Below are 22,043 nucleotides of genomic sequence, written 5' to 3'. Positions count from 1 at the left end.
GTGGAAACAAAAAAATTGAAGCAATGAGTGTTAAATATATTGTAATTCACTCCACAGGAGGAATTATTTACTGAACACTAAAACAACAGCAAAATAAGTCCTTCTCCCAATTCTCTCATTCAAATACTTTTAATAAAAAAAGAAACAGTACTGAAAAGAATCAAGTAATGGCATTGATTTGAAACAGGAAAAAAGAAGAGTCTTCATTAGAATAATTTTTGTTTAATTTTGTGGCTTTTTATTAGGTGTTTTCATGAATGAGTACAATTTCCTGATTTAAAGGACAAAACCCACTTTTGGTTTCTGTTTTCAAATGTACTGCTCCAAAACACAATCTTTATTCATCTTTCACTCTGGAAAAATACAGTACCATTGGCAGCTCTTTTCTCTGTGTGAGCTGGAGTAGGATAGCCCAAGTGTGTTTTTTATTTGCTAGGCTGATTACAGTGGAGTGCTGTAGGCTTGAATTGCCTCTGACTGACTGAGTTGGGGGAGAGAGCAGAGATCATGTGAATAAAATGGAAGGGAATAGAAAATAAAATCCCCAGAGAACCTCTAGTTTTGCAGCTTAAGAGCTTACTTATTAAGAATAACTTTTCTCTTTGTTCAGATCATGTAAGACTGAAGGAAAATTGAGATTTAAATCTGTAGATATGTGTAGTAATAAAACATTTTGTCTTTTTTCCATGTACAAGTCAATAAGTTACTGAGGACTTTTTATGGAATCACTCATTAAAAGTAGTTCGGAAAGAAGAGATGCTCCTTTTCAGTAAAATTATTTTACAAATACACTGTTCAGATCAGTCTGTGAAATTAATGCCAAATTTCCACAGACTTTTAATCTACGCTAGCATTTATTTTTTTAGTTTTGGCAAGCACAACAAGCTGTTTATAGAAATTCAATTTTTTTTAAAAGCTTCATTGAAGAGATCCATTTAAAAGGCATTTGGATCATGTGTCTGGTGCCTACAAAAGGAAGGAGCTTTGTGTGTGTTGATCCACACTCCTGTCCTGATGCCATGTGTAGAACAGCTGTTGTGCAACGTGTCTCCTTTCTGAGGTGAAAAGATTATACTGAATAGCTGATTGCTAGTAAACAAACACTGGTGCTGCACATCATACATACTGTAAATGTATTTTTAGGTTGTCAGATTATCTATCCACATGTTACTTCTGTATTAAGTTTACAGCATGTGGTGTTTCTGATGTGTACAGACAATTGTATCAGAACTGTTCTTTGCTCTCTAGTGCTGAAATTATCTGTCATATATCTGATATCTACAGCAGCACTGTTCTTTACAACAAAAATATTTTTATGTGTAAGCATAGACCATACAGGGTATCTTTCTTTTTGTATAGCAGTTAGCTAATGGATATTTTATGGACCCTAAGCTTCCAGTAATTTTGTCTTAAAGATGTTCAGGATTTGCCATACTAGAACAGAATTGTGTAATAGGCGCAAGGTCAGAAGCAGCCTGTACTCTCCTGGTGACAGGAAAAGGTTGTTTGTTGCTAAAAGAGGTGAGGAGGAAGTTAGCTTTCTGCAAATGCAGTCACTGAGGGCTCTGATACTCAGTGCATTGATTGCCTTACCTGCTCATATTGTCGGCTTTAAAGGCAGCTAGAAAATTTGTAAGGAAAGAGTGCTAAGGGTGGGAAAGACTCCTGAAATTCCATTCCTATATCTTTGAAATATAACCTCCTCTTCTGCCTCTGATGCTTCCTATGGACATCCATGAGAGAGTGGATTTACATGAAATTAGGGGCTGTAAATGTTTGCATTGGTATCTAAATAAAGCTTCAGATCTGTCCATGTGCATCTTGGTTGTTTTAGGTTGTCTGAACCCATTCTTTAGAGAGGAGGAACCAGAAAACAGTGATAACAGAAGCCAGAGTTCCTGATGTGCTGAATGTTCTGTCATGCATTAATGTGGAAGCAGCAGCCCTTGTCCTTGTGGAACATCAGAGTAGTAAAATGTAGTATCTGTAGCAGAAGAGAACCAACAGTTGCTCACGTTAAACTGCTGATATTTCTTTTAGAATTGAAAATTTACTTTGTAAAACATCTGTATGGCCTTGCTGTGGCTTCACTGCCTTCCAGTGTGTAGGTAAACAGACCTTGAGGATTTTGAAGTACTGGACTGGAAGTCATTGATCTGGGTATATAATCTGGGAAAGCCAGTGAATTCTGTTGTGTTTCTCTGAGTTCTGGTTTTTCAAATGTTGAATCAAGCTTGCTATTCTCTGTGTTCTCCCCTGGGGGGTATCACTTAACAGCTTTTGTTTGTTTTTAGAGGATTCAACCATGAAAGGAAAATCTAGTGAGAGAAACAAAGAGAAGAAAGCAACCAGACCAGTGCGGAAAGTGCAAAAGCTGACACGATTGCCAAGTCCAGAGTCCAAACAAGGTGACTGTTTCTGCTGTAGAGGGATGATTGTTACATGTCCTTCAGAGATGAGCTTTGTCTAAAGAAAGAAAAATTAAAGTGTATTGCTTTAAAACCCTTTTTAGGTGTGCAGCAGTGCTGTTGTAGTGAGTTTGTGCACTGTACTGTACTGCACTGCATTGGGGGTTTTATTGTTGGTTGGTGCCTGTGTGCACTTTTTTTGTGGTTTATTTTAATTTTTTGCCTTTCCATTTGCTGCATGCATCTTAAGGAAACTGCTGCAAAGTGTGAGTTTCTTGTAGGGAGAGGTGTCCTTAGGTATCTGTCAGGGTAATGTAGACAAAAAGAAGCAGTAGCTCTGCTCTGGATCCTGTTTCTGTTCAATTTGTGATGAAGCTGACTAGAGCCGGACCCATGGCTCAGTCAGCAATGCTGAGACAAGATATTAAAATCAGTGCCAGTGGGACTTGCCAAGTTGCTCTCCTGTCAGGTAAGGAGGGGCTGCAGTTAAAAATGTTGTTGGATGATTTCTCAGTGGGGAAGCAGAGAACAGGATGCTCCTGGTTCTTTACTTGTTGTTGTTCTCCCACGTTTCAATTTGTTGTTACTCTGCACCTTCAGTTCTGGCTTAACCCACTCCTGGCTTTTCAGTTGGTGGAAGAATGTAAACATGCATTCCCTGACTAGTCTTCCAAATCTTGGTATTTTTAAAGAAATGTTTATTTCTTTTACCAACTGAGAACTTTTTTCCCCACTGTTGTCTGACAATTCTACTATTAAATACAATTTAATTATTTAGAGAAGATGATGTGAGCAGGTTACTCTAGAATAGTGCCTTATAGAAGAAAATAAAATTAAACACATATGGAATTCTGACAGTGCTTCCTAGTTTTCCAGTAGTGTGAATCTTTGATATGGGCAGCAAAAGAATTAGGAAGACTTCCAGATATGCTTCATATTTGGTCTTAGTTTTCATACAAAGTGAGTAGTGTTGCCTGCAGTCACACACAGAGCAATTTATTTTCTTTAAATATTATGCAAGTTTGGGCACCTTTGAACCCTTCTTAAGGTTTTCTATTTCTTCCTATGTAGAGTGACCCATAATCTGTAAACATTTTGAATCAAACAAAGCAGCTTTAAAACTTATTACAAAGGATTTTTAGAGAGTGCATATGTACTTCTGCAACCTGTAAATCCTGCTTGTGAATATTTTATAGTAAGGAATACAAATACTTCAAGTGATAAGCATGGATTTACTCCCTCCTATGCTGATCAATCCCTACTTGAGGAATCACACTCAGCTGTCTTATGTATTTATGGCAGTTCCAAGTGACAGAGGAGCTCAGAGCACAGGAGAACCCCAACAATCCCACCCTGTGCCTGAGAGTGTTGTCCAAGCACTTCTTGAGCTCCCTCAGTCTTGGGATTGTGACCAATTCCCTGAGGAGACTGTTCAGCGCCCAAAAACTCTCTGATTGAAGAATCTTTTCCTAATATCCAACCTAACCCTCCCCTGACACAAGTTCAGGCCATTCCCTCAGATCCTATCACTGGTTACCAGGGAGAGATCAGTGCCCACTCCTCTGCTTTCCTTGATGGGGAAGTCCTCTCTGCCCTCAAGGGAGTCAACAGCTGTAAGCTCCAGCCCCTCCATTATATACAAAGCCACCCCCTGTTATAATGGATTAAATATATGGAAAATAATGGCCTTAAATCCCTGGAAGACAAGAACCAGCTCTAAGTGACATATCCGTGCTAGTCCATCCTCCTCCAGTCATTGCAGTAAGAAACTGCTTACCATGGCCAAGGCTATTAATAGCCATGGCTTATGTTCTGCCCCATTGGCGTGTTTTAGTTAAACAGCTGACTTGAAATGGAAGATGACACTTTGCACTGGCTCTTCAAACACACACAGAACTGACTGGGAGCAGTGAGTTCTGCAGGAGAACTCCTCTGGCTGATGCCTCTGTTTCAAAGAGGCTTGTAGTGACATATTTCAAGTGACAGCTCTTTTAAAATACTTGGATAATTTACAATGCAGGCAAGGAGTTCTTCTACCAAAGGGTTGAGTAGTGGGCTGCAGACTTCTAGATTAAAGTAACAACAAGAAAGGGGGTTGGAAACTGAGGACTTGGATTGCCAAAACAATTAATCTGCTGTGCTGGATTTTGCTTGACATTGTTGGTATCCTGTCTTCAAAGTGCTGTTGGGCCCAGTACAGTGCCTTTTTTGTTTGGCTGTGGTGATCTCACACTGCAGTGGCTGGGTTTCTTTAGGCAGAGCCCTTGGAGATAGAGCCTGAAATGGAATTGTTAAAAATCAACTACATATTATATATTCAAGTTAGGTACTTTTCTAGCAATTAAATACCTCTGAAAGGTCTGATTAATTTACAGATCATTAATTATCTGAATTACCTAGTTTAATTTCCTTTTCTTTTACTGTGTTTTTTTCCAAAGCACTTTTAAGGTTATTATTAAAAGAATATTAGTAATATTGGAATTTAGTGTGTTGAAAGGTGAGTTAAATAAACCTATCATTTAATCTACTCAATATTAGGTAAAGATACCACCATAACCAATTGTTATCATTTAATTATATATAGGATTATAAAATAATCCTAGAACATTTTGGGTTTTTGTCATCTGCAAGGTATTCTGTCCTTGAATTAAGTATACACTAATGGGGTTTATTCTTAAAAGTTTTCAGCTGAAACAGAAGTCCCAACTAAGGGACAGTGAGCTAGCATTGGTGTAAAATATCTGCTGCTCAATATTTTTTAACCTCCTTACAAGACACGTATCTCACCAGTTAGTAATCTGTAAAAACCTTTAAAGTAGTTTTTTGTTTTTTTCCCAGAGTATTAGCTCATGTTATTTTGATAGAAAGGTTAAAGGGTTTTTATATCTCACCTTTATTTTTGTTCCTATTATTACAACAACTGAGTTGCTTTTATGTTTTTATTTCTTATTCTCTGTATTTGAGTGGTGGTGAACAGCTCTGGAAATATTACCTGTGTCCCTAGTAAGGCTTGTTTGTGTATTTTAGATTTGCATAACCCGTTCTTCTTTCTAAAATCAGTTTTTGTAGGGCTTTGATGTGCTGAAGTGTGGTTTGGGTGTTACACTGGGACATCAGTGTTCTGACTGTGTAACTGCAGCAGTACCTCTAATGCAGAATTAAATGGTACAGAAATGATGAATGGCTGCAATGAATACTTCTTTCTGATATCATGGCAAATCCTCTAGAGCCTGACTTTTATTTATTCTTTATTTTGCAGGAGGAAGCTATGTGATAAGTGCATCCTCCTGGCGGGAGGGACAAAAGCTGGTAAAAAAGATCCTGGGTCCAGCTCCCAGAATAGAACAGGACAGAAGAGCTGTATCCAGTGACAGAACAGGCCGAGAGAGAGCTACCAAGTCTGGTATGTTGTCCTTTTATCGCTGGACTTCCTTCATTTTACTTTATTATATAACACTGCATGTCTGCAGACCAGTGCAGACTTCTGAGATAGAATGTTCGAAGAAGTTTCTTATCAAAATTACTTCTATTTTTAGCCTGGAATTTGAGGGAGATGGGAGGGGAGTTTTCCTCAGCCATGGCTGGGGTGCATAACCTCTGTTCCTGGGTGCATTATGGACTTTTTTTTGGTGTCATGGTCCCTTCACATGGGACTTGAGGGGAGATAGGTGCTGCGAGGGTGCTTGGAGTATTTGGAAAAGATGAGATAGAGGCTGCAACCAAAAAATTGGACTATCTGCAATCTGTCTTTGCCTCTTGAACCTAGTGGGGAAAGGAATGGCTAGCAGTGGTTCACAGGCCAGATGAATTTTCCAAGTGTGCTGTATATAATCTAAGATGATTGATTGAACATCCCAGTTTAACAGGAATTGTGGTTCTTCCAGATACAGTATAATGTCATCCATGTGCATCAGAAATATTCATTGATTCCTCCATCAGCCTTTTTCAGAATTTATCCAGAATCTCAGACAGGACAAATAAGGCATGCTGGGAACTGTTGTGCTTCTTATGCCTGTGAGGTGGTGAGGCTGGTAAGAGTAGAAAGGGTGTGGGCTCATTCTGAACAAAGGCTGCCACATTCAGACTGTGACACTGAATGAAGCAAAGACCTGTTTACAGTGGGATCTGCCCTCCTGCCTCATCCTTGTTTTTGTAGCTGTTTTGCAAATGTAGTTGGTACCTGACATATTTGACATCTCATTCTTTAGCAGGCTGCATTGGAAGGACAGGTTCTGATTCTAGATTGGATGTTACACGTAAAAGCTCCTCAAGAAGTTCTGAAAGGTCAAGGAGTAAAGTACGGTCTGAGACCAATCTGAGAAAACTGGAAGCTGCTCTTCCAGCTGATGACCAAGATCATGCCTCTGTAAACAAGGATTTCCTGCCCATGGAGATACGTGGAATTCTTGATGACCTGCAGTTGGATTCCATGAGTACAAAGCAAGAGGCAGATGGGGAAAAGCAGAATCAAAATTCTGTTTTGCCTACTCAAAATACGAGGAGCCACAGTCCCACCAAAAGGAAACCAGACAAGGTAGCAGCCAGTGAGGAGCCTCAGGTGATCTCTAAGAAACGCCACTATGACAGTAACGAGGTTCGGCAGTACATCATCAGGCAGCAGGAGGAGAGGAAGAAGAAGCAGAATGAAGAGAAAAAAGCACAAAAGGAGGCAACAGAACAGAAGAACAAAAGGCTTCAAGAGCTCTACAGAAAGCAGAAGGAGGCTGTTACTAAAGTGAAGAATGTGCCTCCTCCTGAGCCTTCAGCAGCCAAACGGTTACAGGAAACCTATTCCAAATTCTTGCTGGAACGAACACTTTTAGAAGAGCCACCTCAGCTGCCTACAGTGCAGGAAACACAGGTACAGCTGATTGATTCGCTGGCTTAGTGTCTTGCAGTTGTTTGCAGGAATAGGAGGTGGTATTAGGGAGGTTGTGACTTGTGCTGTTCTGGTGGTTATCAGTTGAGAAAAAAGAATAAATCAAAATGTGTAGCTTTGCTTAAACATAGTGATTTCAATGTGCAGCCTCTTTGCTAGTGGCTGCTTTTTGGCCCAGCAAGACCTACTAGAAAATTGATTGAAAATCATCTTTCTATTTTAAAGAGAAGCTGAATTCTGGATATTAGCCTTTTCAATTGTAATTAGGCAAGAGTTCCTAAACTTTGACACACTTTTGAAAATGTATTTTTGTGGTTGTCTTCATCTCTAGCCCAGACCTGGTTATCAACCATCTGGGGAATCTGACAAAGAAAACAAGGCTCAGGAGCGTCCTCCGAGTGCATCTTCCAGCAGTGACATGTCGCTTTCGGAACCACAGCTGCCACTACTGAGGTAGGCAAATGGGACCTTGGGAGAGAGAGGAAAGTGCCCCTGCTTTCTTCTCTGAGAGGTGAAAATAGCCTTGGCTCTTGAGTTCCTGTTCCAGTGAGAGTAATTGTCTTTATATCATTTACAGCATTTTCCTCGCACTAAAGAGGAAGCTGATGCAGGAAACCATATGAAAATTTTGGCTATGGCTAGTTTGAGAGTGTGTAAATAAATAGTGAACGGTGGTTGTTGGTAATGTTTTGTTTGGATCAGTAGGATGTGTATTTCATATAGGGCACTCTTATTTCCTCTGCCATTGTCATTGGACAAGAGAAGCCGATTGTATAAATGTATCTGTTTGTTTTTCTTACTTGGTTTGCTCAGTGTTGCTGTTTAATCCATTGTCTTGGATTCAGCCATTAGTTACTCTCTATGAAGTACCAAACACCTCTGCTTCTGCTTGGAACTAGCCTTTCCCTATTTTCATTCAGCTTTCCCAATTTTGTATCTTTCAGTGTATTATCAAAGTTTTCTTACTGCAAGTCAAGGTGCCTAACCAAACATTTAGATGTAAGAAACTAAAAATCCTTAAGTTCTTTGGGTATCCTTAATATGCGTGTTGTGCAAGTGTCTTCATTTTTAACTACATAATGATTGTCTGCTTCTTAAATATATACTTGCTTCAGTATCTGTACTCTGACTTAGTAAGTGCAATGAGACTTGTTCCCTTCTGGAAAAGTTCAAGGAAGCCACGTACAACTATGTGTAGAATTAAAAGATAAACCATGTAGTAAATATTGTTAGTGTAACATCAAAGAAGAAATGCAATTGCTAATAGTAGAGGAGAGATGAGACTCATAGGACTGCATCAGGTATTCAGAGACCCTCATAGTAATCAGAGAAGAAGTTTTTTTGGAAGACTTTCAACGTGTTCTAGTGTTCTGGACGTGGGCAGGTGATAAGGAAAAAAGTTTTCTCCCTTTTGGAGTCAGGAAGTTTTTGGAAAAGACTGAACCTCAACTTGTTACAACCTTAGAATGAAGAGTACACCATCAATGGCATTTCAGATTTGGGAGGTGCTGTGTTGTTTGGTTTGTTGTTTTTTTTTTTTACTAAATAACATTGTGTATCTGTTTACTGTCCCATTCCCCACCTCTCTGATTCCACCAAAAAGTATTTTGTTCTGAAAATAAATCTATGGCTACGATGCTTTAATCTAGGACATCAATACTCATGTGAGTCATCAATGTAAATGTTGACTTTCCATTTCAGGAGTGATTTGATGGAGCCTCCATGGGTACAGCCAGACAGGTTGAGCCCAAGAGTCCAGCTCCCCCACCCACAAGCTCTCTTGGGCTCAAGTGGAGGCCCTTGTTCCCAGCTCTGGAGTCTGGAGCAGATGGACCTTCTGTCAAAGGAGTGTGACGCGATGCTGGCAGGCAAGAGGAGCCATTCTGCCCCTGTGGGGTCCCTGATGCCTCAATCATACTTGAATTCATCTGCTGCACAGGAAAACCTCTTAGTAAAACCTTCTGCCAGCCAGTATAAGAGCAAATTAGATCGCCTTGAAGCTTTGAAAGCTACAGCTGCTTCACTTTCTAGCAGGATTGAAACTGAAGCCAAAAAGTTGGCTGGTGCTGGTATCAACTATGGTACCATGTGGAACTCAGAATTTATGCAAGAAAACCACGATGAAGGACGGTGGGCAAAGGCTGTGAGTCCTCCTGTGAGGGAGGAAAATGAAAATACTTTTTCAGCCAGAATTCAAAGGATGTTGGGTGCCTGCGTATCTCATACAACCTTTGATGACAGCCTTCCTGGGGTAGGCAACCTTAGTGAGTTTAAAAAGCTCCCTGAGACGATCAGGCCTCTTAGTGATGTAATCAGCCTTGGATTGAGGTCTCCTGCTGCTAACAGGCATGAAGGGGTCCTGGGACATTTATCCAAGAGGCAGACAGACTCCCCAGGGCGTGAGAACCAGGCATATCCTCTGAGCAAAGCCGTTACTCCTCATGAGTCCAGCATTGACTCCATCAGCGAAGGGCCTCTCCTGAGTGATGAAAACCTCTCAGAAGAGGAAGGAGGCCAGCACAAGCAGCCACTGAAGATGTTGGAGACATTAAAAGAGAAGGATTTTTGCATTCGGGAGAGAAATGCTTTTGAGCCCATAAAGGAGTTTCAGAAAGCAGCTGAGAGGTACTCCCCACTTTTCACTCAGACAAGTGACACACACAGCAAGGGGCCGTGGGAGGAACTAGCAAAAGGAAGTCCGCACAGTGTCATCAACATCTTTGCAAAGAATTACCAACTTCATGGAAAAGGTAAAAACGGAAACATTTCTCAAACCTCTCGTGAATTGCTATTTTCACAGTCTTACTGCTCTATGCACTTCATACTTCACAGTTAAGGAATGTACTTTCAGAGGTCTCAAATGTGAATCTGTGTAAGACATGATTTACAGCTGTCTCGTGCATTTTGTACAAATTTATTCCTCTTTTTATGAGTATTTTGTCTCTGGCCTGGCGCTTCTCATTCTGAGGAGGAATGTTTTCTGAGAAGCTGATTTTTGTCTTATGTTTTTTCTTGATTCTTTCTACCTTCATATTATTTTCTTTAAAGATGATTACATGAAATTTTCTGCCGGTGACTCTAAAGCACTGTGCTCTTCAAGAATGTTTTGGTTGGAGTATGTTATTGAAATAAAGAATTTGATAATTTACAAAAAAGAGGAAGACTGCTTGTTATGTTGTGTTAGAACTGCCATGGGACAGCAGTACTGCTCTTCTCCTGATGACTTTGTGTTTGAAAATTTGGAGCATTTTAATTCCTGTTACCTATTTGATGTATGCTTGTATTTGTTGTAATTTTTGTCCTCTCCCTTCTGTCTGCACACTTCAGTGTTTGAAGAAAGGCCGAACGGGGGCCCTGCCCTCCTGCGCCCTTTGCTCCCTGCCATGAGCCCTCCAGAGAGCGTGGCTTCTTACGAGGAGGATTTTGCCTCATCGCAGGGAAGCAGCACTCTCACAGACAAAAAGATTTCACGTGACCTCAGGTAACTGTGTTAGACTTCCTAGAGAAATAAAAAGTGCAGAATTCAAGAGAAAAAATACAAAATTGGTATCATAATATGCTGGGTATCTTTTCTGCTGTGCTGTGCTGTACTGTGCTAGTCAAAGTGAAGAAGTACTTTCTTAGGACCTTGCAGTTAATATGGCAGCCAGCATAGTTAAGATAGAGTCCAGTTCTCTGTCAAATTTTTGCTGTTCTTTAACTTGGACAGGTAGCTTTAGACAAGATTCTTATCCTTTGTAGTCCGGTGAAAATTAGTTCTGACTTATGTGGCTGCAACAATGCTCAGTTGGGTAGTCTTGTAATTCAGAAAAAATAGAAAAGATATTTCTAAATCTGAAAATGCCATCAGTACTTCAAAACTTTGTAGTAAATCTGTAATTGCTTTCAGTAAGCAGTTGTTAGTGTTTACTTAGTAATGGATATATAAACTGTAAGAATTTTTAAAGGCTTTTGTTAAGATTAAAATTTGAAGACTGTAGATCCTATACTCTCCATGTCTACTACATGGCTTCCTGAATTTTCCAAGACCCTCTCTTTTCTAATGAGCTGTATTTATATCTTATGGGCAACTTGGGGGAGAGGCCACATGTATGTTTGTGCCAATGATATTCAACTTCAGAAGAAAATAAATTAAAAGGCACTTTGCACACTGAAAATGTTGGCTGCAAAAAACTTTCTGATTAAAACTTCTTTCTTCTGTTGGTATTATTTAGTGTATGATGCACTGATGTCTCTTTTTTGCAAGTCTTTTGTAATCCTTTATTGAAAATTGCTCATATTTCTGGCAGTTGATATCTGTATGCCCAGAGACTATCTGAAGTGCACTTTGAGTCATTCTTGTGTTCAGATGTGAAGTCTAATAGCTCTTAAGAGTTAAAAATGAAGAGAACAGTTGTTATCCATCTTTTAGTCTTTCATATAATTGAAAATATGTTTCAGTATGTTCAGTATCATATCAAACTTCCCAATGTCTTAGCTGTCATAGCTTTTAATCTCAAAACCAATGCTTTTCTAGATGGGCTGGTCCTTAATCACCCCCAATGTGCTTCTTTTTAGTGCTGCTGGCAGCAGTAATTCAAGCATTCAGGAAGAAATTCCCAGTAGGAGGTCGCCCCTTGAGCCCCGATCTGTGGAGCTTGGATCTCAGCACTCGTCTGGACCTCGGTCTGCAGCGTCTTCCCGCTCATCTGCTTCCTCCAGAAAGAAAGGGAAAAAGGAACGTAAGTGCAGTACTTGGCTGTAGAGTATCCTTTCTTAGGAAGGCTTTTCTTGTTAGGAAAATTGCAGTCCTGCATATCTGGAAACTAATTAATACTGATAGAATGATTGATTTATTCTTCCAGTGTTTCCTTCTTAGTTTCTTCTTGACTTTGGTTATGCTCTGACCTTAAAATACAGTAATTTAAAGTTAAATAAGCAAAAGGTTGTTAACAGCATTGAAAAATTTCCTTTCCTAAACCAGCCTTCTAAAAAATCAGTTAATTTTAATGTTGTGTGGGAACTATCCTTAGATTCTGTACTAAGGAAATGCCAATAGGCTTCTGAGTTATGGTCATGTTTGTGAAAGTGACTACAAATTTGCCTGAATGTTTTGTTTTCGGATCACAGTTAGTTTTTATCAGTGCACAAATTAATAAATACATTGGTTTCTGTGGTAACCTGTGCATTACAAAAGCATGAAGAAACCTGAGGCTTGGTGCACTCGAAGTATATAAGCAATGGATAAAAAAAAGCTAGATTTTAAGCCAATAGAAACATGACAATAATAGGATTAGGCATTCTAAATTCTCTTCCTATTTTTTCAAAACTCTTTACCTTTCTCCCAAAAAGCTAGGCTATATTCTGATTATTAGTAGTAAAGAATTAAATAAATACTTTCCTTATTTAAACTGATTGTGTTCTGAAATGAAAACTGAGTGACAGTTTTGGCAGTGAACACAATATACAGAAGAGAACTTCATTGCCAATTCTACATTTCTTCCTTGTTGGATCTATAGACTTCTAACTCAAAGGCTTCTTTACCTGGGAAAAAACTCAATTAATTGTTTTGTGGGGCTTGCAAGGTATTCACATGTAGAGCCAGACAAAATTTTGACACTATTGTTGCTTCTTAGGGTCAGACACTTTCAATGGAAGTTCTCACCACTTTTCTGTGGAAGAAGATAAAATACTGTCTGAATTAGAGAGGGGATCCCAACAAGCAAAGAAATCCTTACCGAGTAGCAGAGTTTCTAATAAAGAGCATGAGCAGAACCCAGATACAGACAGCACACTGGAAAACTTGTCTGGACACTCTCTGATGAGGTAACAGAATATTATAAGACTATGCAAATGTAACGATGCTTGGTAGTGTTACTGGCTGAGTCTTTGGATATGCACAAGGGGAGTAACAGAAATGGTCAAATGTTAGTAGGCTATGCATGCAGAAAACATTTTTTCTCTGTGATCTAGATATGAAACGTGGTGTCCTGTCATGTTGAGTACCTTAAGCATTGAAATACAGTTTTTGTTTCCCTCTTCTAGAAAAGGTCTGTTAGAAATGTGTCAGGGTCTATTCAACCTGTGCAGTCACCTTTCTTTTTTCAGTAGATACACAGACAGTTTTGACTGTACTTGTGTTCAGCTAATACTCACAAAGCCCATCTAGCTCTGTGAGTCGATGCCTTTTGAGAGATGAACCCATCCTAAGGAAAAGAATGTATTAAAAAAAGAAAGAAACATATCTTTTCTGTTGCAGCCTCTTTTGGTCTAGCTAAAAATGCAGTTTTTGTGCTAATTGTCCAATGAAGGTGTTTGTGAAATACTCAGTTTTCACTGCACTTTTTTCTAAAAAGCATCAAATAATATGGGTGATCTCTCATTCTATGTTGGTTTAGAGGAGTTCTGAGGTATTGGCTTCTTTTGGTGACTGTTAGTGACATCCAGTATTGGGTTTGAAAGGTCCTTTGTCCTCCTAAGATGTGCCAGGTAAAGCAGAATGTCTTCCCAAAGGATTCGAACAGTTAATCCCCTTCAGCCTAATAAAATTGAAATAGTAAATTTAAGAAACATCTGTATTATTTTCTCTCTTTAAAAAAGAAACATCTTTTCTCAAAAAGTGTTATTACCATAGTATCTTACGAGTTGTTCAAGTCAAGTTTTGGTCTCTGTTGCATTTTAGGAGAGAGGTCAAGACTCAGGGCAGTGGCTTGCCACAATCAGTTACATCTGTGTGCTGATAGTAAATTGTTCACTTTTTAAAATGCACATACAGATGATTGCTTGCTTTCTCATGCCAGGCTCCTAACAGGAGGCACTGAAACTGCTTGTCTGGTCGTGTAGAACATGAAGATACTGTGTTTTTGGGTTTTTTTTAAATTATGTGTGTGTGTGTGTATATGTGCTAACTAGGCTTAATACTTGGGGAAAAACATGGTGCTCTAGAAACTTAACTCTGAACTGGGATTTAGAGACAAAACCCATCTCGTGAGACCATTTCCTGAAGACAGACTGGGCCTGTGCAAACTGAAAAGACTGTGCCCTTTGCATGGATCTGCTTGTGTGTAGGAATGGAAGAATAAGATGATTCCTTTATTTTATGAAATGGCTGGACTAGGAGAGTTATTAACTCCTTTTGGTTTTTGTTTCACCATCAGTTTCTCAGACAAGGGAAGACCCCAGAAGACACCGACTTCTTCCCCATCTTCTGGCTCCCAAAAAAAGTTGCATTTGGATTCTGTAGGCAATACAGCAGAAAGAGTCAAGTCACCTGCTGGCTTTTCTGGAGGTATAGTCCCAGGGCTGAGGCCAAACGTGGCCTTTCCTGACACGGGCCTGGGAACCAGCAGGTCTGCAGCGGGAGCAGCCTCAACAAGCGGTGAGTATTTGTAAAAACTCTGCTGATGCCAGAGCAGCTACAGTGTTTTGCCTTGAGTTTTTGATGTGGGCTGCTGAAGTGTGTGAGGGTGAGCAGTGTGTGCTGTCCTGCAGGGTGCATGCGTTTCTCCCCTGCGGGGCTGCAGCACCGTTTGTCGGCAGAGCTGAACTACCTGAGCGCCATCGAGGAGTCCGTGCGGCAGCTCTCGGACCTGGAGCGAGTGAGAGGCATTTCCCTTGCCCAGCAGGAGAGTGTTTCTTTGGCTCAGATTCTCAAGGTAATGGCAAAACAGTGACAAGTTAATCTTCTGTTAGCAGTGCAGAGAAATCATAGTGGCCGTGATAGGGCATCTCTGATAATGGCCATTTTTTAGGATTAACATCTGTTATCTTTCTTATTTTAAGTTGATACCAAGAAAGTAGCTACTCTGGAATATATTAATATTAATATATTAATATTGGTCATTAATATACCATTAGCTGGAATCACTGTTTTGGTTGTGTTCCTCAGATAAAAGCATGATTGTTTACTGGGATTGATTCTGAGTTTCAGTGCCAGGCAGTGTAGTTGTTTGGGCTGGATGATTTTTTTTATTCCACAAAAACAATATTTTTGGTTGAAATTTCCTTATGTTGACAAGATTGTTTATTCTAGTTTGTTGGATTAATTGATCTCCTAAACTCTGATCTTCACTGTGGTGGAAGAATATGGGGAATGTACATTGCCTTAAAAAGGGAGAGGGTCTGTGGGTTAAAAATTCTGTTTCAGCAGAAGAGACACCCCAGCAGAGTAGATTCAGATCTTTAAGAGGTAGTTGCAACTAGTGGCTGAGGCAAATAATGTCTTTAGGTTAAACTTGCACAGTTTAAACTTGTTTTCCTGATCTGTAGGCACAACAGCAGCGCCATGAACGGGATTTGGCTCTTTGGAAAATCAAGGCTGAACAAGAAGCTTTAGAAAGTCAGAGACAACTGGAAGAGGCAAGGCAGAAGGCAGCTCAGGTAAGGCTGCCCTTCAAAAATGTGGAGTTTATGAGGCAAAATATTGTAAGTAAATCCATACCTACAGGTATCCTTAATTTGAAGCTGTGAACATATGAAAGTGCCAAAAAGGGTTTAGTATAGCTGAAAGAAACTCTCAAGGGCGTATCTCAAACTTTTTTCTGCCAGATTTTGAGAAATAAATCTGTAGTTACTATAGCCAGACCATTTTGAAGAGCTGAGCTCTCTGTGTTTTCTGCATAGGTCCATGCAGAGTCATTGCAGCAGCTGGTCCAGTCACGGCAGGAGGCTGGACAGGAGCCCCTGTGCAAGGCTGCAGCTGAACAGGCAGAACCTGCACTGCTCTCTACAGATGCAACTCACCAGCTCCGTGAGGTGAGGCCCTAGGGAAAGTCAAAAGCTATTTGAATTGCAGTATTACTTGAATATTTTCTTGTGTTTTAAGTTATTTTCTGTTTGGTGTCATTCTTGGTACAACTTCTTCACTTTCATAACATGACAAATGATAGGACTTCAAAGGAGCTACTCTGGCATCCTTACTTAGAAGTCAATCAGCAGCCTTAAATCCCTGTTCCATATTCTTATGATCTTCTAAACTGAGAAGTTTGTTCTTCCAGGATAGATTCATGTCAGTGAACACAAGAGTAAGAGTAGCTCTCCATCAGGGATTGATCCTATATTTGTTTCATGTGCAAATTAAATTAGAAAAGCAGAGATCTGCAGTTTTGCTTACTACTGAAGGTACAAGAACAACAAATAAAATTTTTAAAAAAGGAGAAGGCAGAATCTTCAGCAAAGCTCTTCACTTGGTACAGAGATTGAATTTTCCTCATTTTGAATCTCTCTTTGTTCTTCTTGTGCTATACAGAATATTTATTAGTTTTCAGGTTTTTATATCAGTTTATCAGCTCCCGGTATGTAACAGCTGCTTCAAACATGGATAAGGAACACAGTAACCAAGAAATACTCTTACTCCATCATAGTTTAGAAATCACAGTGACTGTGGGTCAGTATTACGGGATGGAGTAGAAAAGGCTGATGAGTATGAACAGAACTGTTTCTTCACAGCTTGTGCACATGTTGGTGCTCACCAAGGATTTTATGATGAGTAATGGAATTGTACAATAATACTGATGTGCTTTTTCTGAGTTCTGCCAAATATGTGAAATTTAAGTAATTTTTGAGTTGACTAGAATGGGTTAAAGGAGCAGAAAAGCTCAGACACCTCAAATAGATGCAGTGAGAGTACGTAGTGAAGTCTTGGATCAAGACAAGGAAACATGTAGTTTTTAGAGGTGAAGTGGGTAGAAACCAGTTAAGAAACAATTGAGGAGAAATAGAGAAGACAACTTTTATTTTGTGTAGGGTTTTAATATCTCCAAGTCTTGATTGAAGTTTGAAGTCAGAGCATGAGAGGTGCTGGTAGAGAGGCTGATGTGGATGACCTGGTCACTGATGCTGGGTCAGCAGATTAGCTTTTCCATCTCAGTTCATGAGTGACTCCACATACTCAGTTGAGCAGCCATTTGTTTTAACTGGAATGCAGCAGAGGAAACACCTGTCACCAGTGTGCTGGAAATATTTTTAAATGTACACTGTAATTTATTATGTGTAAAGGAATGGAGTATGGAGGAATATGTATTCACAGAGCAGTATGCACCTTTACCACCAGAAGTGACATGTAGTGTTACAAATCAATTTAACCCTGTGTCTTAGACAGTTGTTATAAGTCACTAAGTTGCATGCCAGAATGATTATTTTCTCTTCCAGAAGCATTTTGATACTGCTAAGCTCACTGTGTTCCTATGTTTTTTGCTGTACTCAGATGACAGAGCTGGCACGGACCCAGATCTCAGACACTGTCAGTGCCCCAGCTGCTGCAGTCTCCACCTTGTTTGACCAGCAGCGGCAGCACCATTCAGAGTTCATGAAGCAGATGAGGGCCCAAGCTGATACAAACAGGTTTGGCTTAATGTTTCACTTTAAGGAGGGAGGGGGGAAGTAAGACTTGTTAGGTTTTGCTTCACCTGTTCTTGCAGAAAATGTTAGATGCCATAATGAGTGAGCATTTAAGATGAACTTGGATTCCATCTTTATGCCCTGAATAGCATACACCAAAGGTGACATTAACTGATTCTGTGAAACTCTACATAAAAGAGTAGAAAAAGATTATCAAAATGTTTGTGGGATGATTTAACCTAGTTTCAGTTTTAAGAAATCTTTTGGCAGAAATTTTAATTGTTACTACTTCTAGTAAACTGAGGAAATCTCATGAAAACTGTATTACTCCTATGTTTAAGACAATGCAAATTTACCCCAAATGCTTCTCATTTCCAGGAAATGTGAGTCTGGTGCCATATCACAGGGTAAAGAGGAGACAGGCGACTCAAAACAGATGTACTCACCAATGTTTGATAGTTACTCTGAGTCCTCAAGATCAAAGGTTCATGATCAGAGGTAAGAGGCTTTTTGTGTCCTGTTCACTTACCTGATCCAGTTAGGTCCCATGAAGTTTCTTACAGCCCTTCTCTGACCTTGAAGTGGAAAAATGTTGTCCTCTGTAGTTCTCCTAACTTCTAAAACAGAGTTTCTAACTTACTCATTCTTTTAAAATCTGAAAGAAGATTTGTTTGCATTTGTTTATCATCACTAGTCATTGCCAGGTAAAGGATGTGCATACCTTTAGACCACATGGATTTTAAGCTAGAATAAAACAACTGTCAGTAGGTTTGATGAAAATTGGAATTTTAAAGTAGTCAAACTGCATTTTAAAACCAAAACCAAACCATTTGCATGTTGTTTATTGTTGTGATGTTAGTCATGGTGTATATGTTATAATGTAGTATAAGTATTTTGAAATGTGCTAAGTATTTTTAAAAAAATAATCTCTGGATAACACAGTAGTACCAGCAGCCGCCAGGAGAGCCCTTCAGTTCCATCTTCTAAGGAAAATGAGAAAAAGCTTTCCCGTCGTGAGAAGCCAGCCAGCAGTATCGAAGAGGAGGCTCAGACTGCTGCAGATGATTCCTTGCCCAGTGACAGTGTTTTGTCCCTACCAGATGAAAAAGGTTGGCTGTACTGCTGGTGTGTGATGGGTCTGAAGGTGGTGAGGGGAAAGGAGGGAGGGAGGTGGTGCTGTTTCAGAATGAATTTCTGAAATAAATGAGGGAAAGTGTGTGAAGAAAGCTGAGCCCCAGGTGAATTGTCTCTTAAGAGGTAACAGAGAATGGCACAGTGAGATGGGAACCTTTGAGATTCAGCTGTGTTAGCTTAGCCAGATGCTCATATGCTGAACCTGCGGGCACAACACCAGGTGTTTCAGCAACTCCAGACACGTTTATACCTGAGTGCATAAGTCTGTTAGATCACTCGAAACTGGATAACAGATGTCCTCTAACTCAAAATCACTCTTTTCTAAACACACGTTTTTCTACATTAGCTATCTCCCTGTCTTTCTGACCCCCCTAACATTAGTGAGATGAGACAGACTAAAAATGCTGCAAAACTGAGTGAAAGCTGCTTCCCTTATTTCTCCCTCAGATTCTGCTTCTGTTGCAACAGAGTATTCCCTGAAATTTGATGAGTCCATGACAGAGGACGAGATTGAAGAAAAGTCTTTTCGGTCTTTGCTGCCCTCTGAGAGTCATCGCAGAAATAATCTGGAGAAGAAGCGGGGCAGTCGTGATGATTCTGATGAGGAAGTGTCCCCAGACAAAACAGCTCTGTCATCTATCAAGGTACACCTGGCAACCATATTTAAGTTAAATTGAATTAACTGAGCTGACATGGTTAAGCTGTTAAGCTTCAAGTGAGCTGTTCTTAGCTGTGTTTGCAGGGTTGAGGGTTCTTTTCCTCCCTGTGGTTCTCTGAGCATCTCAAAACAGAGAGATGTGTGAATCATGCTGTATGTCATTGTACAAGGTGATGACTTATGGAGCAGTCCATCCAGGCCTTTACCTTGTGGCTTAGGAGGAGGGACTTCTTGAGGTGGATTTTAAAAGCCCAGTGGTTTAAGTCCTCCAACTATGCTAACACACCGCTAGGAAATACAAGAGGATTCCTCATCTCTCTGGATAAAATGGAGACCTCCCAAAATTGTCACACAGCCCAGGGCAAAAAAAGCTGGTTTGCACAAAGCTCAGGGAAAAAGCAGCTTCCCTTGTTGCATCTATTTTTGTGTATCTGTGCATATACACACAGAGACATGCACTTTGTAATTGAAAAAAAAGCCATGGCATTTCTGTGGTTTTGTGCCAACTTTGTCTTTCCTTCTAGGAGCTAAGCATGCCATTCTCAGGGGGGCAGGATAGTTTCTCTAAGTTTACCATGGAGATGGTAAGACAGTACATGAAGGAGGAGGAAATGCGAGCAGCTCATCAGTCCTCACTCCTGCGGCTCCGGGAGAAAGCTCTCAAAGAGAAGACCAAGGCTGAACTGGCTTGGCTGGAGCACCAGAAAAAGTAAGACAGCTCTGAATATATGTAACTGCTCGTTACTATTCGTTTCCTTCTACTTTTCAAGGTTTTTTTTCAACTTGCCACTCCCTTATTAAGTATTAATGGTTGAACTAATCTTCTGACGTCAGTATTCTGTACAGTTGTTTCTGGGACCTGGAAAGAACAGGACCTGGTTTATAAATGTGCTTTGATATTTACATTGAAAGTGGTTTGATTAAGAATTTCACTGAAACAGTAGAAGAGCAGATGTTGTCAGTTAGAGAAGGTAGTTGCCAGTCATTCCTCTACACGTCTTCACTCAGGAAGATACAGAACTGTCAAGCAGTTTGACCTTTCTTTGCTTGATGTGTATCTGAGGGCATTTTAGTTGACTCAGGCCACATTTTGTGAATCTGGACGCATGTTGTACTTAGTGATTTGTTTCCAATCTGAGATATGCTTTGTCCTGAAGTCCATTGAAGTACCCACTGAAACTAGTAATCTGTAATTTTCTCTGCATGACAGTTACCCTTATTCAGCAGACATTTTCTTAAAACTTCTTGTTATTGTGAATTTGACAAAGTATTATTAGGTAGTGAGCCAAGTGTCCTTCCTTCTGTGTTTCTCAAATGGTGAGTGTGCTACCTCTGCAGAGCTTCTGCCCATTCTTGTGAGATCTGTTACCTGGCCTTTTTACTGTATGTATCTGACCAAACCATGCAAAATATTCCACCATAGAGCATACCAAGAATCAAGGTATATAACCTTCTGCAGAATAGAGAAAGTAAACTTATATTTTTTCACTTTAAAGTGTAAAAGGCCTGTTGTGCACCTTTTTATATTGCTTTATCATTATTTATTATTATAAAGTAATCTTATTACTTTATTTATACTTCTTCCTTTCAATCTGTTTGCAGGCATTTGCGAGACAAGGGGGAGGATGATAAAATGCCTCCTATTCGAAAGAGGCAGCGTGGTCTGCTGCTGAGATTACAGCAGGAAAAGGTAAGGGATGCCCTCTAGGAAAGTCCTGTTGGAAGCCATTTGTACCCATTAAATGTTTCAGACCTGTAAATATAAGAATGGAGAACCAGCAGTATTTCTTGCCTGTAAGTTTTATTTGCACTTTAGTCATATTCATTACGTTGTTCTCAAGGCTCCTTCTCTATCTGTAATCTCAGGATTGAGACTCTGAAGTATTAACTGATCTCCAGTTCTTGGCTACTGAAGTTCAGCCTAGTTTCTTCTTCATGTAATTGCAATTGTGTCAAATCCATAGCAAGGGCACTGTGGCAGCTTTGAGTGTGTTCTTGAGAGAGGTCTGTCAATGTTCTTATGCTGAATCTTTTATACCTAAAAGGCAGAAATTAAGCGTCTCCAGGAGGCAAACAAGGCTGCTCGGAAGGAGAGGCAGCTCATCCTTAAACAGCAGGCGGAAATCGAGCGAATCCGTCAGACTACAATGAAATTGCAGGAGAAACTGAAGTCTGCAGGAGAAAACAAGCTGGTGAGTGTTCAGCACAGAAGCTGGAGTCTTCCCTCTTCAGCCATGCAACTTCAGTGTTTATAGGAATGGAAGGCTACTGGATTGGACCTATCAGTTGGAAGTTTTGTCTGCCTAAAAGTTCAGCAATATATGTTTAATTTTGATGCCTAAAGAGGCTACCTAGAACAGAAGCTAGCCAGTATTAAAGGAATAAAGTAGGTATTTATTAAAAAGGTCTTCAAAGGTTACACCATGGCCAGTACAAGAGCCTGGCAATGGCTATGCCCAAGATGGATGGTGTGTCACAGGTTTTCACACTTCTTTAAGTTTTGGTCTGTTTACATATTATGGTTAATTGTCCAATTACAGCTCCAGGTTCTGCAGTCCCATCCTCCCAGATTGCTCTCCTCAAGTCTCTGTTGTTAGCACTTTTTGGGCCTGAAGCTGCAGCAGTGTCCTTGGTTCTCAGGCTGGAA

The 22,043-nt window shown here is 40.0% G+C and overlaps 1 protein-coding gene across 1 annotated transcript in view; it reads left to right on the top strand.

Annotated features, from left to right (window-relative positions):
- The window catches only part of CEP350 (centrosomal protein 350), a 69,443-nt gene that overhangs the window by 16,577 nt on the left and 30,823 nt on the right, over window positions 1–22,043 (top strand). Inside the window, 19 exon segments of the mRNA XM_056497396.1 lie at window positions 2,295–2,408; window positions 5,668–5,811; window positions 6,617–7,269; window positions 7,619–7,740; window positions 8,989–10,037; window positions 10,615–10,768; window positions 11,845–12,008; window positions 12,903–13,092; window positions 14,424–14,644; window positions 14,758–14,921; window positions 15,535–15,645; window positions 15,889–16,020; window positions 17,471–17,607; window positions 17,983–18,102; window positions 18,547–18,713; window positions 19,186–19,382; window positions 19,921–20,105; window positions 20,999–21,086; window positions 21,442–21,588. Of these exon segments, the coding sequence (XP_056353371.1) occupies window positions 2,295–2,408; window positions 5,668–5,811; window positions 6,617–7,269; window positions 7,619–7,740; window positions 8,989–10,037; window positions 10,615–10,768; window positions 11,845–12,008; window positions 12,903–13,092; window positions 14,424–14,644; window positions 14,758–14,921; window positions 15,535–15,645; window positions 15,889–16,020; window positions 17,471–17,607; window positions 17,983–18,102; window positions 18,547–18,713; window positions 19,186–19,382; window positions 19,921–20,105; window positions 20,999–21,086; window positions 21,442–21,588 (4,259 nt within the window).

Source organism: Oenanthe melanoleuca, chromosome 8 (genome assembly GCF_029582105.1).
Source record: "Oenanthe melanoleuca isolate GR-GAL-2019-014 chromosome 8, OMel1.0, whole genome shotgun sequence".
NCBI classification, from domain to species: domain Eukaryota; kingdom Metazoa; phylum Chordata; class Aves; order Passeriformes; family Muscicapidae; genus Oenanthe; species Oenanthe melanoleuca.
This window is presented reverse-complemented; position numbering and strand designations above follow the sequence as displayed.